Source organism: Rhipicephalus microplus, chromosome 9 (assembly GCF_043290135.1).
Source record: "Rhipicephalus microplus isolate Deutch F79 chromosome 9, USDA_Rmic, whole genome shotgun sequence".
NCBI classification, from domain to species: Eukaryota; Metazoa; Arthropoda; class Arachnida; order Ixodida; family Ixodidae; genus Rhipicephalus; species Rhipicephalus microplus.
This window is the reverse complement of record NC_134708.1, coordinates 75,629,040-75,646,614: the sequence shown is the minus strand read 5'-3', so window position 1 is coordinate 75,646,614 and position 17,575 is coordinate 75,629,040. Positions and strand designations below refer to the sequence as shown.

The window sequence follows — 17,575 nt, the reverse complement described above, 5'->3', positions numbered from 1 at the left end:
TGCCTGAAGCATCTGGTGCAAATTCCTTCACCGTCCAATGACAGTCATGAAATAAAGGTGATGCAACCGAGTAATATGACAGAGCTCATGCATCGCTCAGCGGTATTTTAATCCCACACACGAAAAAAAGAATCTCGAAATGGCCACTTTAATAGTGACCTCCCACGGCTCCGCACTTCGCACCCACCTCCTGAAGCAGGCTGGCAAGCATCTGGTCTCGCCAGACGACTCCGTTACGCGACACCACGGCACCCAGCAGGTCACAGACACGGTACACGGTTTCGGGCAGAGCGTCCAGCAACCGCAGGCAGCCCGGCAGCATGTTCTCCGTGAAGCGATCCATTACCGCCGGTTCTGCCGGCTCCTCTTCGGGCTGAACTTTCTCGTCGTCCTCCTCTTCGTCACGCATCACTTTGTCACCTTCTTTAGCCTGCACGAACGAGGCAATATGAAATGTGAGAGGGCTATTTTTGAAGAAGTTGGTTTGCTGCAAGGGTAGTGGTGTAGGCTTCTTGGATGTTATTTTCACTTTGTAGTTGTGCAGCCAAAAACGAAGACACACACGCAAAAAGATATCTCATGAAGCACAGCCCCATGTATCAGATTTCCGTTTCCTTCTGTGTCCTCGTCTTTAGCTGCACTTTGGTTTGCTGGGCTAGTTAATAAGGCATCCTGACATGGCTTGTGCAAAAATAATTGAGACAGCACCTGATTCCCCCTTTTCTTCTCTCATGCCAGTTGTCCTCATGGCCCGCAACAAGAACTTACCTTCGATAGGCATTAACAAAAACACACCTGAAACTTTCACAAGCCAGCACGCTCCAAGTCCATATCAATCGGGCGGAATTCTATGTTCTGGGTGTAATACCGTATTTACTTGCGTAATGAACCCACTCGTATAATAACCCCCCCCCCCCTCCCCGGCCTTAAAAAAAAAAACTTTTTTTGTGGTGTATCTGTTCATTTTATTTCGATATAATAGCCAGTGCTGTTGATGATCGAAATAACGTTGATGCAAGCCATTATATCACAAAATAACAACCCAATGAAAGTCAAAACATAGTTTTGCAACCATGCTAAACAGTTGCGAGCAGCGCGAGCGTGGACGATGTCAATCAAAATTTGAATGTCACGCCTTTTACGGCAAGGCATCACCTGTCGAATGCAGGAGAAAACTCTTTGCTGATAGCACCACGCAAGCACAGAGGCAAAAAAACGCGTGGCCTTCAAACTGGCCCGCATGCATCGTACAAACACGCCGCGCGTTCGCCATCTCGAAGGCCATGCAAAGCGCAACCTCACCCAGAGTATAGTGCCTAGAATATACCATATATGTATAAGTATATATATATATCGGCCCCCAGCTCGTCCGAATGCGCCGACACGCGCTGACCACCAAAGGATAAGCGTGCGCGCTTATCCTTTGGTGGGAAGAATCGCGCGCCTTCTGCTTTGACCGAGGCGATTGCGTTTAGTCGCCAGGCGCACAAAGATCACTTTTTCCGCTGGAGAGGCCCCGTTTATGAAAAGAGCATGCTTTTAAAACACAACGAAGTAATAACTGGGAAACTTGTTCGCACTCACCTGTACCTGTGATTATGTTTAGTGCGTCGTTTTTGTTTAGACAGCGCGTTATGTGTAGAGCGGTGGCTCTCGCTATAGTGAACTAGAATTTCGTACTGTGTGTTGTTTTCGTGCATTGTGTGCGTGAACAGCGCTGCACGTTTCTATCTGCCATTCTCAGTGTTACATTCTAAGCCGTTTCTATCCCATTCATTGCTTTGCCCTCGCGGCAAAACTGACTTTTTTGTTATCGGGTTTGTCAATGCAATTTTAGTTGGGACACCTGCTGCTCAGGGCACATTCGGCCGGTACGCTAGCTGCATGGCTGGTTGCAAACAGCATGCGCTAGAGTATTAGAACCAAGCGGCTGGACGATACTTCGGCATTGATCGGTGAGTTTTCGTTACGGGAGGAAATAAAAAGCTTCGGGCTACAAAAAAGATTTGTCGTACATTTCATGGAACCAAACAAGCAGTCGCCGGGCAAAATTTTCGCTGTTATTACTCCCGTGACTTTCCTCTCCCATGTGATGAACCCTCCCCCCAAATTGGCGTCAACTTTTCTGAAAAAAAGGTGGATTCATTACGCGAGTAAATACGCTAAAGATGACCAACAACAAATTTTATCAGAAGCAGTAGAATAATAACTTCACATCCTAAATAAAGTGACCACAACCAGTTTCCAGCCTCCACAATTGCTTCTGAAACACACAGCCCATTACAGAGAAGCTTATGAGATTTACAACTCCTGAAAAAGTGGATGCTGGAGATTGGCTATAGACACCACCAGCTGCCAATGATTACAAGTTATAGTGGGCATAACATATAAAGTTTGAGTCCCGGCATTTTGGATGATAAAACCCACACTACGATTATGAGGCATCTTAGCTGTTAACTACCAAAGTGCCATGAAATGAAATGATGAAAAGTTCTAACGGTGCATCGTGTTAACAGCACAGGTACAAATGAACATTAGGATGTTGCTCCTCACCTGTCCTGGTGTGACGTTTTCACCCAAGGACATGGCGATGGCCCGCATCATCTGGTCTTCCTCCGACATTTCCAAGTCAGATGGAAGTTCCTGGAACAGAGATGAGACATTGCTCAGACACAGCCTTTGAAGGTGGTTAGGTTAGTCGCGATTACTGGGGGCTCTCGACTAACCTATAACAGACAACACACAGCCCAGCTGCTGCACATAGCGCATTTTTTTCACATGTAGCCTGCACTCCCAACAACGAGCGGCGGGAAAATTCTGTAAAAAATTCGCCTCTGCACTGCATGATGCTAGCTTCCTTGCACTGCTGCAAAGCCGCCTTGCACTGAAATTTGTGCATTTGATCATGTCCTTAGCACCAAATTTTCTATACTTCTTGTGTGGCTTATACAAGAGAAAATACAGCATGTCCCTACAGCTTCATTACTGCAGAGCATAAGGGGAGCCCGTTCTAACCTCCTATACTATTTATCTGTCTGGTTCAACAAACACAGTGCCAATAAACTGTGATGTAAAGTCTATCACTATTAAGCCATTCCACGAAATCTCCTGCACATGCCAATATGAAACAATACTCTGCAGCTCTCAAACAGTAGCAAGTTTATCATCATAAAAAGTTCACATCAAATTATTTTCCGCAGTTCACCAGCACACTTGAAAGAAACCCGACGGCCACTTCGGAAGTTGACTGTAGGTTAAGCCCCGTCCTATCTCATAAATTTTACAAGACTTGGAACAAACAAGGAAGTGGTGCTAATTGTGCAAGATAACATCATGACATTGCAGATATGCAGAGGTCACATGTGCTGTACTTCAGATGACGGACCGAATCGCTCTTCTGGCCTGTTGGTTCACAGTCATGTGACCCTCCACTTCCAGTTGGGGAGTTGAGAAACCATTGCACACTACTGAACACAACACAAGACGAAGAGAGAACAAGCGCATGTTCAAAGAGCCATTCCCACCCTAGGCTGCCAGCTGGGCTTCTCTCGTCTTCATCTTATGCTTGTTGTACTGCCTGCCTGTTGCCATCCGCAGCTGGTGGTATGCAGCTGGACCTTAATGTTTCATATTTGCAGGAAGCAACTGCAGGTTGGCACAGGCAGTTTCATGACCTTCGCTCGCTGTGTGCTGCAATGTCTCTAAACTTGCACCGTTTGAGAACGCCACTATGGTGCACACATAATAAAATAAAAACAGGGGATGTGCCACAGGCAGATAAAAAGAAGAGCAATACCGCGCGTGGCGAAGGGAGGGGAGGCGGTAGCAAGCCGAGGTGGCCAAAAGGGGTTGGCATAATAATAAAGAATGAAACATCTAATGGGCAAGAGGAGACGCTGCTCTCGTCGGAGCGAGTGGACGCACGTCGTGTCGGCTCCGGTTTCAACGAATGTTTTGCAGCGGAAGTCACCTAGAAGCCCACAAGACTTTGGTACCCGCGTATTCAGCTTGTCATCAGGAATCGCCCGGCACCAAGTTCCAGGTGGGGACTTGAATTTTGACACCTTTACCGACGCATTTTTGTCAACCACGCTAGCGAGAGAGATAGGCCTAACGCCTGCCAAGCCACCGGCAGCGCAGCTGCCAGAGACGCTGCTGCCTAGGCCGGCCTAGCTCTGCGGGCACCAAGAAACGCCGGTCGGCGCGTTTGACGCGTCCGACTTTTTGAGAAGAAATGGAGGTCACTGTGGAGGGAGAACCCATTTCTCGTGAAGAATTCGAAGAAAGTACAGGATGGAGCACCGTAGGTTCAAAGAAGTCGACCCGCGGGCAATCACTAGAACCCGGTGCGGATTCTCAACGAGGGAATAACAGCAGGAAACGGCGTGAGCAATGCCTGAGTCAAATAACAAGATTAAGCCGGATGCCTCCACTGCCCCGAGGTGACTACAAGATCATCATTCGACCTAAAGGCGGCCTTCGACTCACCGATTATGGAGCCGCCCGACTGGCGACTTGCATTTACCACGCCGCTGAAATTCCGAGAGACGCCCAAGATGAGGACACAATATGCCCAAATTTCCAGCAAAATACCATCGTTGTGAGCACACCCATCGAGGCGCATGCTGATAGATATCAGAAAATCTCTTGCATTGTGGTCGGCAACAAGACGTACGATACCAGCGCATATGAAGCAGCACCAGACGGTACGTCGAAAGGCGTGATACGTGATATCCCGTTGGAAGATACTGCCCGAGATATTACGGCTAATGTGATTACAACAAAGAACCCTACAGCCATCGCTGCAAAACGCCTCAGCAACACAATGACGGTGATCTTACTGTTCGCTGGTCTTCGCGTGCCAACATACGTTCGATACGGTGGGGCAATGTTGAAGTGCTCCCTTTACCACAAACAGATAGAGACGTGTTACCAATGCGGTCGCCTGGGGCACCGCGCAGATGTATGCCCGAACCCGAAAGACCACGTGTGCCGTGGCTGTGGTACGACCAACCCCCCGCAAGATCACCAATGCCAGCCCACTTGTCAACTATGCGGCGGCGACCACCAGACGGCCGAGAAGACGTGCAGGGCACGTTACAAGACGCCGTACCTGGTGAAACGCCGGCGATGGGAGCGACAACAACAACGATATGAAGACTACCCGACGAAGCCAACGCCTGTCGACAACAGTCTCGAGCAGCGGGACACTACCCCTACCCGGAAGCCCGGAAAGAAAGCCTGGTCGAGATCTCGGTCGCGGTCTCGGTCGCGGTCTCGCCCCCGGCCCCGCTCCCGGCCCCGCTCCCGGCCCCGCTCCCGGCCCCGCTCCCGGCCCCGCTCCCGGCCCCGCTCCCGGCCCCGCTTCCGGCGCCGCTCCCGGTCGCAGTCAACATCTCGGAGCCGTACACCTGGACCTGGCGCAACCTTCAAGGTGGGCTGGGTAGACGTAGTCAAGGGGGCGCGCTCGGGGTCTGAGGAGGCCGCTTCTCAAGGCAAACTTGATAAATTAGAGGCTGAAATAGCACAGCTAAAGCAGATGTTAGCACAATGTAACCAGAAAATGACAGCTTTAGGAGAGGAAAACAGGACCCTCAAGGAGGAGTTACACCACTATAAAACAACAAAACATGCTCCACCAGTAGTACCACCGCTCTCAGCTGTTACACCCAGTGAAAAATTGGAGGAAGGTACAACACCACCACCTCCCAAGCGCAGAGCCGAAACCCAGGCCAATGAATACAAACCCGCACGCGTAACGCCCGAGAATAAAGTCCTGAAGGAAGTTCAGCAATCAGTCAAAGAATTAAATGAGTGGATGAGCAACGCATCCCGACTGATCTCAGCCCTTACTGACCGCGTAGAGACTATAGCTAAAATTACCCAGCAACAAAACGAACACCTACAACAGCGGCTCATCGCTGTGGAGGCTAGAATCACCCCTCTGCCACCTAGCGGACTGGACCCCACAGCGAATGTAAAGCAACCTTCCTCGTCGGCATTCAGTGTTATACAGCCGGCGACATTCCTACCCCCTGCATCTCATCATAGCTAGAAATCACGCCTACACAATTTGGCAATGGAATTGTAGAAGCTACGCGAATAAGCAAGCAAATCTTAACCAATACCTTAAGGGGAAAGTTAAGCCCGATATTATTTTATTGCAGGAGACACATTGTCTCGCTAAATTGGCAGGCTACCGCTCGATCGGACATGTCAACGGGGAGACGACTGTCCTTACCACCCTAGTTAGACGAAACCTTACGTTCACGCAACACGACACGGAAATTACCAATATAGACAATATATTTATTGAACTCGTTCCGCAACGCAAGACACAGGAAAGTCTTTTTATACTAAACATATACAGCAACCCTAAACAAAAAAAGCACAGATTTCTCACACTCTTTAAACGCGCCCTCAACATCGCTGGCCAAAATCCCATCTTAATAGCGGGAGACTTCAACGCACCACACACTGCCTGCTCTTATGTGTTTCCTAAAGGTAGGGCCCTCTGGTTTGACTCGCAGCAAGAGGGATTAACTCTCATCACCAACCCTAGCACACCCACACGTGCGGGCACTAGCTCCAGTAAAGACACAACGCCTGATCTGACGTTCACGAGAAACACATCAGCAGCCACCTGGAAAAATACCCTAGAGGACCTGGGTAGCGACCACTACATCATCGAGGTACATGTTCAAGGTGGCCCACGTAAATTCACGGGAAAAGAGCTAAAGTTGGTAGACTGGACCCAGTTCCGCAAATCACGTGAGAACCAGGTCCAACCCATCAGCGACATAGAGGACTGGATACACACGCTTAAACAGGATATTAATAATGCCACCCGAATCGTACCTCCTGAGGCACACCTCGAAGAGATCGATAGCCGGCTCCTCCACATGTGGGAGGCAAAGCAATCGCTCCAAAAGAGGTGGAAGACACAGAAACACAACAGAAACCTCAGGAAACGCATAGCACTCCTCAACACAGAGATAGAGATGTATGCAACACAGCTAAGCCGGCAACACTGGGATGAAACCTGCGATGCGATGGACAGGCAACTAAGTCTTAGTAAAACTTGGCATTTTCTACGGTTCCTGCTCGACCCAGAAGACAGCAAAACCGCCCAACAACAAACCATCAACAAACTAATACATGCTTACAAGGGCACCGAGGAGGAGTTCCTTAGGGAGGTAGAGCTCAAATATATCTCTCAGGCTCCTACTCAGCAGCATCCCGATTATACGGGCCAGATCAACACTACTCTAGACGAAGAATTCACCGAAGCGGATATCCGTGCCGCCCTACAAAACCTTAACACCAAATCTGCACCAGGTCCGGATAACATCACGAATAAGATGATACGCAATTTGGACGATGAGTCGATCACGCATATCACAGACTATATTAATAACTGCTGGAAGACCGGAATCTTGCCCCCGCATTGGAAAACGGCCAAGGTGATTCTGATTCCGAAACCAGGCAAACCACTGAATACTGACAATCTTAGGCCCATCTCCTTAACATCTTGTATAGGCAAACTGATGGAACACGCTTTCCTGGCTAGACTGACAAATTACCTCGAAGACAATGATTTTTTCCCACACACCATGATTGGCTTCCGCAGGCATCTTTCAACGCAGGATGCCATGTTGCAGCTTAAACATCACATCATAGACAGTACGGGACGCTCCACTAAGGGCATACTTGGTCTTGATCTGAAGAAGGCTTTTGACTCTGTCACGCATAGCACCATTCTAAATCAGGTCAATACCCTAAACTTGGGGCTTCGCACGTACAACTATATTAGGGCATTTCTGACGGGCAGAACGGCCACGATCACTGTGGGAGCACTCAAGTCGTCCGAAATAACCATAGGAAGTGCGGGCACCCCGCAGGGTTCCGTGATATCTCCCATGTTGTTTAACCTCACCCTCATTGGTCTTCCTTCAAAACTTCAAACCATCCAAGGACTTCATCACACCATTTACGCCGACGACATCACCCTCTGGGTGTGCGACGGCAGTGACGGTTCCATTGAACAGAGATTACAGGAGGGGATTGACACAGTCGAACGGTATTTACAAGGAACTGGACTATCCTGCTCGGCGGAGAAATCTCAGCTACTGCTATATCGCCCTACACTTAGAGGTCGGCCACCCAAACAACATCCCCAAGCGCAGGCACACGCTGATATAAAACTCACTACAAGCGATGGTCACGCCATACCAACCGTGGACAAAATCAGAGTGCTAGGTTTGATCATAGAAAGTAAGGGTACCAACGGAGAGACAGTTCGCAACATTGAAGCCAGAGTGTCTAACACGATGCGCCTCATTAGGCGCATTACCAATAAACACAAAGGCATGAAAGAGGCCAGCATCATCCGTTTGATCCAAGCGTTTGTTCTAACTCACATCACCTATACAGCGGCGTACCACCGATGGTTCACCGCGGAAAAGTCAAAACTCAATTGCCTAATTAGGAAAATTTACAAACAAGCGCTAGGTTTGCCTCAAAACACCAGCACCGAACTACTCCTTCAACTTGGTTTACACAATACCCTTGAGGAACTTATTGAGGCGCAACAAATCTCCCAATTCGAGCGTTTAGCCAAGACTAAGCCAGGCCGCCAGATTCTATGTAATCTCGGTATTACTTACCACACTCAACACGGAGACAAACACGACATACCACGCACTATCCGTGCTAAGCTAACAGTACCACCCATACCAAGAAACATGCACCCTGAACACAACAAGGGCAGACGTGTCAGTAGAGCCAGGACCATGTCAAAGATGTTTGGGCGCAACCATGAGGCAGTTTTTGTCGACGCAGCACGCTATCAGGAGCGTCACCACTTCGTGGCTGCTGTCGTAGACCACACACAACAATGCAAAAGCAGCGCGTCAATCATAACACGGAACGTAGAAACAGCAGAGGAAGTGGCTATCGCGATGGCCATAGCCCACACTAACGCCTCATGCGTAATCAGCGACTCGCAGACAGCCGTTAGAAACTACGCCAGCGGCAGAATCTCCCCCGAGGCATTGCGGATTCTTAATACAGGCAAAATTCACGAGGCGGACAAATACGTACACATCTTGTGGTTCCCTGCCCACACACCACTAGGTAACGCGGAGGCCAATCCGAATGAAGTGGCGCACAACGTGGCTCGAGGTCTTACGTTCCGAGTCACGTCAGACGAAGCGGCCACCCAAACGGACCTTTCTGCGCCGGTGTGGGAATGGAACGATCGGCTCACTAAATTTAATGACATAATTCAACACTATCGACTGCAAAGGCGGGAGTACCCTCCGCCTCACTCCAAGCTAAATCGGGCCCAGTCCGTTCAGTGGCGACAGCTACAAACACGCACATACATGAACCCTGTCATCATGCACCACATATATCCTGACGTCTATAGTTCTAATCTATGCCAGTACTGTACCACCAGAGCCACTCTCGACCATATACTATGGGAATGTCCAGCATTATTCAGAAATTCTGGGGTCGCGGCCTCCAATGAAGACCTTCGGGCGCGTTGGCGGACTGCGCTGCTCAGTTCGGGCCTGGACAAACAACTTTGGGCGATCCAGTAGGCCAAGGAAGCTGCCGGGAGACACGGTCTCTCCGTTGGCCCCTAGGTGGGAGCCCATCACAGCAATCTGCCGGAAATTAATAAAGTCTATCTCTCTCTCTCTCTAATGGGCAAGGAGGTGCCACGTGTTAGTTAGCGGGACTACAGCGGACTAATGAGGGGGGGTTCATTTATTATGCGAGTGCATTCATTGTGCGAGTATATACGGCATTTTTTTTTTTCCGGCAGCTTAGGACATGTGGTTTCTCATTGAAAACATGTGCGCAGCATCGCCCACAGTTGGAACTGGCTTTGGCTCGGGTTCTCTCCCTCTCGTCTCTGACAGCGCGCGTGTACGGCACATGTACACCATCACACAGTCAGAACACTCACCATCAACAGTCAGAACACTCACATTCCTGCTGTTGTGCGAATTGACCATCTACGAATCAATGGATCACATGAGCACACCCAAAGGGTTCACAGGAAAATAACTTCCAACGCGTCGCTTTCATGACACTTACTGCCAATGGCCGTCCAGATGTGACCAGAGGTGATCCGGCCACGCCAAGGTGGGCTCCGGACCCGCTCGGTGCCAAGGCTGCTGGGTGGCTGAGCAGGTAGTCCGTGGCCTGCTCGAGGGAGGCAGAGTGCGCGAGGGCCTCCGCGGCCAGCTCTCGGCAGAAGCCCATGTCCATCAGCTGTGCAAGAATGACCGAGTGAATAAATGTAATTTTTCCTCTTTCCACGCGAAAGGAAGCAGAAGATTACGGTTGTGGCCTGACAAGCTTTTTCTGCTACCATTCAGCACAGAGGCCGCATGCACACAAATCATGCAAACATACCGTACATATGAGATTGAACTAAAAAGCCATGAAAAGAAGAACCTACATTAATTGCTAAATCCTACAGTCAATTTTCAAAATACTGTTGAATTTCAGTAAAACGAACACCGGCCGCTTCAACGAAAAATTCTTGGTTCCCCGTCAGCAGTTCATAGGAGTCAATGCATAAATACAGTAAAATCTTGTTATAACAAAGTTGAAGGGGAGTCGTAATTACTTCGTTATAACCATTAGTTCATTATATCCAATAACCATTTATACCGACAATTAGAAAGCTAGAGAGGAGGCACTCACCTCTTAATCTAACACCAGCATGTCATGCAAAGAAAAAACTGCCGGTGCCCAGAGAAAAACTAGAAAGAAAGCAGCTAGGAATCGCTACTTCATTCCCATGAACTCTGTTTAGCAGCTGGCGGCTCACTTTGTAGAGATAAAGGCCTTGATAGATTTCTGTAGGAAGATGGCTTTTTCGGCTGCAGCCGCTATTTCAAGTCCATCTTCGCCGTCCTTGTGAGCGCCGAAGAAGCGGCGCAGCAGGTCTGCCCCATCCAACTCTTGGGCGGACGTAGGTATGTCGGGTTCCCCCCTCGGGCCGTCATCGACACACTCGTCACAGTCCTCATTAAGCTTCCCGTCACCGCGCGCACAATTTCCGCTTCGGTTAATTCTTCAGTGGACACCGCGTCAGCATCGGCACTGATGTACTTGCAAAAGGTGTTGCAGTCGGGCGCAACACCGGCATCAAGAAGAGCGTCCCACGACGCCAGGGCTTGGTCGTTCGTGTCACCGTCATTGGTGACAATACCAAGATCTTCGCCGCAACCGCCGCTGCTGACTCCAAAGCATGCCGGAGGCAGTTGGCGACCATGCTTGAAGTTACAGTCATCCAAGCAGTCTGTAACATCTCGGTTGCTAAGTATAGGTCGATCGTGGTTTCGCGCTTCATTCTGATATTGAGAATTCGGCCGATTACTCGCTTGCGGTAGCCCGACTTCCAAGTTCATGATCCCCCCTTGGTCAAGGGGCTGCACTACCGTAGTGCTGTTTGGCGAAAAAAAGCACAGCACGATGTTCTTGAGCACAACGGCAGTGTGGTGGGCCGAGCAGTCGTCCAGGACGAAGCATATCTTGCGGTCTTGCTTGCCCAGCCACTCGTCCCGCTCGTGCAGCCATTGCGCGAAAATGTCTCTCGTCATCCAAGAGTTGTGGTCGGACACATAACTCACTTCGAGTTTTCTTTTGCCTTTAAGTGGGGCTTCGAAATAACCGATTTCGGGTTAATGAAATTTTACTGTAGTCAATTTAGTCGTTAAAGTGACTGGTGGCTTGACTGCAGAAGCTGGCGTGAAATTGAAACCTGCCCTTTGTAGACTCACTCCTTTTGGTGCATCCACAGCAGAGGCCAGAGAAGAGCCAGTTATGCTCCCTGCCCAATTTACCTAATGACCACTGCCCCTTGCTCACCTGCTGCAGGTGGTCTTGGTTGATGTCCTCGTGTGACGATGCTCCCAGGGCCCCTCTGGAAGACCGGACACTTCCGTGTAGCAGCGCACCATCAGACGCCGCTGAGGAAGCTGGGCCTCCTGAAGCACCAACAGCCGACGCTGTTTCCTTTTCCTTGGCAAGCTTATCCTGCCAACAAAAAAGGCCATGCGTCATTACAACATGCCATCACCCATTATCACTAATAGCGCTAGTCCAAACTACTTGATATGCATTAAATCACTAAGTAACAGAAAAATTGGCAATTCGCTTCGCTATATCAAAACATTGTTAAGTTAAAATTTATTCTTTCAAGTGTAGCGTGGTCGTTTCCTCCCAGGTCCTCAGTGCTCTGCACTTAGTACCTCTTGTACCACTTCAAAGTTACACCACAGATACCCGATTAATGCATTGGTTCAACTTTCCTCTTTATTCCGTTCTTTCCCTCCCTCCCTCCTTTTTCCTGTAGGCCGTGTTCACTAGCAGGCTGTAGAATGCACCTTCATTCCTTTTATTAATGATAAGCCCTTTCTCCAGCGAGAGAAGGCGAGTGCTCACATGCTTCAAGTAGTTTCAACAAAGAACCAACCCGACCTGACCCACCTATCTATATATCTATCACTTTTTTGCGGAACTTGTTCATAAATGCTACTCCAAGTAAATACCGCACATCTACTTTTACGTCTGGCATTCCTGCTACACATTTACTCAGAAAATCTACTATTCCTAAATGTAAACTGCCCGAAAGGTACACTACCAAACAACCACATCAAAAATGTGTACAACAGCTCACCCGGATGAGGCCTTCCCCACGCAGCAGGTGGCAGAGGATGGCCAGCATGGACTCGGACATGCGGTCACCGTACACCTTCAGGGGCTTGCGATCCCACAGCTGCATGATGGCGTCGAAGGCCCGCTTATGCGTGTGGATCAGGTAGAGCACCGGGCTAAAGGCCGGCACCGTGCCGGTGGTCGCCGACCGGGCAGGCAGCGTGTGGGGCGACTCGAGCACCATGCGGGGGTTCACCATCTTCTCGAGAAGCATGAGCCAGGCATCGAGAAACTCGCCCGTGCCTTCGGGCAGGTCGGGGCTCTCCAGGCCTTCGCTCAGGGGCACCTTGCCGCCACACGTCAGGGCCCAACGGAACGTCCTGAAGATTACAAGAGACTTTACTTTGAGGGGTACACTTATCCTAGACATTTTTCGTGTATTTCTTCAGTGATCTTGACCAAACTGCACAGGCTTATGCAATTTTGTTTCTGCTAATTTCAAATATGTAATTACTTTTCCCATAACTCATCTTGTTGCTGAGACAATTTAAGTTCACCCCTATTATTCAAGGCTGCCATAGAAATAAAAGCGCTGATTTAAAAGTGATGTTTAAGATATGGAAACATAGACTAATGACCAGAGATTGAAATAATGCAAGAGCTTTAGGGTTTTTTTTTTTTTTTGCCTTCTTCTGTTATTTGACAGCAAAATGAACTTTTCCCTTTCAGAGGCAATTGAAAGTATGTTACAATTTTAATGAGTACCGTATTTACTCGCATAATCCTCGCACTTTTTCCGCCAGAAAATCGATGAAAAGTTGGGGGGTGCGAGAATTACTCGGGGAAAACTTTCTACGGAAACGTACAGAGCGAAAAAGAAAACGAAGTGGCCGCAAATCTTTAAGAAGTACTCATTAAAACTTACCTCAACAATAAAAGCAGAGGTTCAACACAAGACAAGATTTAATTGAGACACAAAAAGTGGAAGCAAATAGTCGAGAATTAGAATACCATACGCAAAGCTTGCAGACGTTACGGGTGTAGCGGTAGCGTTCGTCGCTCAACAGGAGCCCTTAAAAGGTAAGCGTGGGACGTCAGTATTGGGCTGATAGCTATTTAATAGAATTGTCCGCAGTTTCCTTCTTAAGAAATAAAGTTTACCATCAATACCAAAGGCCTTCTGGCGGCCCTGTTTCCGTTCTTTAGTGCATTATCTATCACTTGCAACTTGAAAGCGGCCGTACAGCTTCAGTATCGCCTCATAACTTGACAAGGTTACTGACGCAACATACAAAACATGCCGCAACGCGCACTGGCCACTTCGGCTTGGCTTGAGTTGGATTGAATCTCTGTGCAATAGTACGCTTGATGCTTAAGGGGGGAAGCGGGTCTTTAAGACCGAAAATCGCGAAAAAAATCGATTTTTTGAAAATGTTATTTTTGGATTCTGCCGCTACTGATGCATAACCTCGCCAATTTTCATGCGTCCCAGATCAGTATTTTAGCCGTGACAGCGTTTTATGTGACATCAGCGAGCTAAATTTTTAGCGAAGGACGCGTGAAAAACGGCCTTTTTCAACGCCGCGCAGTTGCCGTTCTACGTTCCGTACGGCAGCCATCTTGGTGTCATTCGAACGAGCCGCGCTTTTTCTTGAATATCCCGCCGCGCTTGTTTCCATCCACTCAGAATTCGTGCAGAAAATCCGCGCCGAAAAAAGGTCCCACCACGTGAGCCTATTGGCGCAGTGAGCGCACGTGACCAACTCGCGCCTTCTGATTCGCCGCGCCTCTCGCGCTGTCTGCTGCGCGCAGCGGCGCAGCACACTCGAAGCGGCAAGTTCACCTCTCTGTCGTATCTGTGTTGTTCTCGTCGGTTTACCCAACCTGCGCAAGCTGGCAAGAAATTAGAGCAAGCGTTTTTGATCTTCCTCGACAAAAACTGCACGTTGCGGCGGCGTACTGGCACGGTGCCAAGCGAGCTAGCCAAAGTACGTCGCAGCCGCCGAGAGCGAGTTAGGCCTACGCCCTCGGACACGTTTTGAACCTTTGATCATGGCAAAGCCATATCAAAAGTTCCGCACTGCTCATAAATTCGGAAAGAAGCGCAAAAAGACTAGGGCAAAGCGAGATTATGGCGCGGGTGCACCAGAAGCGCAACCAGCGCAGGACGGCGTGGCGACTTCATCGGTCGAAATGTCGATTTTTCCACCTGTCTCGGCGACCGCCTCGGACGACGTCAGTGATAGACAGCGTGGCACAAGGCTCGACACGACGTTCTTGACGAGCGTCGATCGTGCGCGACAGCAGAAGCAGACCGAAGATAAGATCTCCAGCTTATCTGCAACTTCCGCGAGCAAGCGCAAGCTGCGAACGCTCGCGACAGCGCGCGAGGACTCTGACCCGTCGGCGGCTACCTACGGGATCGTCGATTTCTCCGCAATAAACAAGCTGCTTGAAAGGACTACTAAGTGCCGGACGTGCAATGGGACCGTTTCGATTGAAAAAGGTGCGTGTGACTATGGACTTGCGATGAAACTGACTTTAGAGTGCACCAACTGTGGACCTACTGGCAGTGAGTGGAGCTCTCGGCGGGCACCCAGTCAGGCTAAATGCCCCCCATTTGAAGTGAATCTCCTGGTGTCTCGTGCCATGCAAAGCACAGGGAATGGCCAGGCAGCCCTCAACGACGTCTTCTCTGTTATGGGAATTTCCCACAGGGGACTTCATCACAAAAGCTACCAGAGCCATCTGAAAAACAAACTGAATCCTGCTGCAACAAGAGCTGCAGAGAAGGTCCTCTCTGACTGTGCCACGACCGTGAAAAACTTGTACCAAGAGCTGCACTTTGACAATCCAGGAAATGTGGCCATCTGTTATGATGGCATATGGATGACCAGAGGCCACCTGTCGCACATTGGTGTGGGTGTAGTTATAGAGCTGTTTACAGGCTATGTATTGGACTATGTTGTCCTCTCAAACTTTTGTGCCGGCTGCCAGCGCGCACCACCAAAAGAGGACCCAAATTGCTTGGCTTGGGAGTCGACGCACACCTGCCAAAAGAACACACAGTGCAAATCGGGCCATATGGAGGTAGAGGCAGCAGTGACCCTCTTTGAGCGTTCAATTTCCCGTCACGGCTTGCGATACACAGTGATGCTGTGTGATGGGGACAGTAGATCCTTTCGTGCTGTGGAAGACGCAAAAGTTTATGGTTTTATACAGGTCCAAAAAGAGGACTGTATAAACCATGGCCAGAAACGAATGGGTACCGCACTACGCAACCTTGTGCAAAAGCATAAAGGTTCTGGGGATACACTAAGTGGAAGAGGCCGCTTGACAGGTGATGTCATAGAGAAATTGTCTAGATATTATGGTTGGGCGTTAAAGTCCAATGTCGGTGATGTGAATGCGATGCACCGGGCAGCCATGGCCACATATTATCATATCACATCAACTGATGAACAATTGAACCACACCTTGTGCCCAAGTGGGAGTGAGTCGTGGTGCAAGCAGAATGCTGCTGCTGCAAAAGGAGAGCCGCTGCCAAAACACAACTACAACTTTCCTCAAAATGTCCGTGATGCACTGCTTCCAGTCTACGAGCGACTTTCTGATATGGAGCTGCTGAAACGCTGCCAGAGAGGAAAGATGCAAAATGCAAACGAGGCACTCCATTCGGTTATATGGTCTCTAATGCGGAAGGACAAGCATGCTTCACTGATAGCTGTTGAGACCGCAGTTGCTGAGGCAGTGATGCGCTTCAATTACGGTGTGAAGGAAGCGTCCGCTCGTATCCTTGGAGAACTTCAGCTGGAACCAAACTCCATGAGTGAGAAACGGGCAGAAGAAAAAGATTCTCTTCGAATAATGAGTGCTGAGCGGAAGCGTTCAGCATCGGCCAGGTTCTTGCAACAAGCAAAGCGGCGGCAACGACAAAAATGTGATAAGGACTACTCTCCTGGTGCCTTCTGAGGCATTTGTTTGCAAATTAAAGAGTTTTTATTGGTGTGGCACTACTTAAATACACGGAGTTTTGTTTTTTGCGATTTTCCCAGTTTCAATTTTTTGGCCACCTTTCGTTCTTCCGTCAAGCGTTTCTCAGCTTTGGTACATTCGATTTTGATAATTTTTGTCTTGCTGAAAAGCTGGATGTCTAGTGAGTGCAATAAAGTGCCATATGTTACTGTAGGAAGCTATAAATTTTTAGAAAAGATAAAATAAGAAAAATATGTGTTCACGGTAGTTGAATGATGAACTTTGAAGCTTCATAACTTTTGTTGTAGGAAGGCTAGAACCATAAAATTATGCTTCTTGCACTCTTCGATATCTATAGAATGCAATGACATTTCATTCAGCATAATCCATGTAGCCAGTTCATTAAAAAAGTGACCAAATGAAATTTTAATTAATGACTCATTAAAAAAATAATGGTAAGGGGTACATAAAAATTGAGTTCATATTTGATATATGCACATGTAACTACATAATCACCTAAGTTTTCATCGTCCTAACTTAAATAAAAAGATGCTTTATGTCAAAGCGCCTCTTCCCCCCTTAAGAGATGGCGCCAGATGACGTGCGCTATCATCATCAGTGGCTGGAAAAAGCAGACGACATTATTGCAGCAGTTTTCGGGGGTGTGATAATAATTTGAGGAAAAAAATTGTATTTTTGTTGGGCGATGTGGGGGGTGCGAGAATTGTGCGAGTGCGAGGATTACGCGAGTAAATACGGCAGTTAACTAAAAGGGCTTGCACTCTGAATTCTGCACGCATACTTGCATTCTATAGACGTACAGGTTTCCATCGCAGTAAGAATCATTGTTTGATTGCCATAGTTGCAGAGATATCGAGGCCTCAAAATTTAACAGTCAAAAATTTACTTTTTTGAAAAA

General features: G+C 48.7%; 1 protein-coding gene across 8 annotated transcripts in view; it reads right to left on the bottom strand.

Annotated features, from left to right (window-relative positions):
- The window catches only part of HUWE1 (HECT, UBA and WWE domain containing E3 ubiquitin protein ligase 1), a 207,744-nt gene that overhangs the window by 115,262 nt on the left and 74,907 nt on the right, over window positions 1-17,575 (bottom strand). For all 8 annotated transcript variants that reach the window (XM_075873864.1, XM_075873865.1, XM_075873870.1 and 5 more), the window contains 5 exons: window positions 12,704-13,061; window positions 11,893-12,060; window positions 10,108-10,284; window positions 2,554-2,643; window positions 188-430 (listed from right to left, as the gene is read on the bottom strand). In XM_075873864.1, coding sequence (XP_075729979.1) covers window positions 188-430; window positions 2,554-2,643; window positions 10,108-10,284; window positions 11,893-12,060; window positions 12,704-13,061 — 1,036 coding nt within the window. The remainder of the gene's footprint in view (window positions 1-187; window positions 431-2,553; window positions 2,644-10,107; window positions 10,285-11,892; window positions 12,061-12,703; window positions 13,062-17,575) is intronic.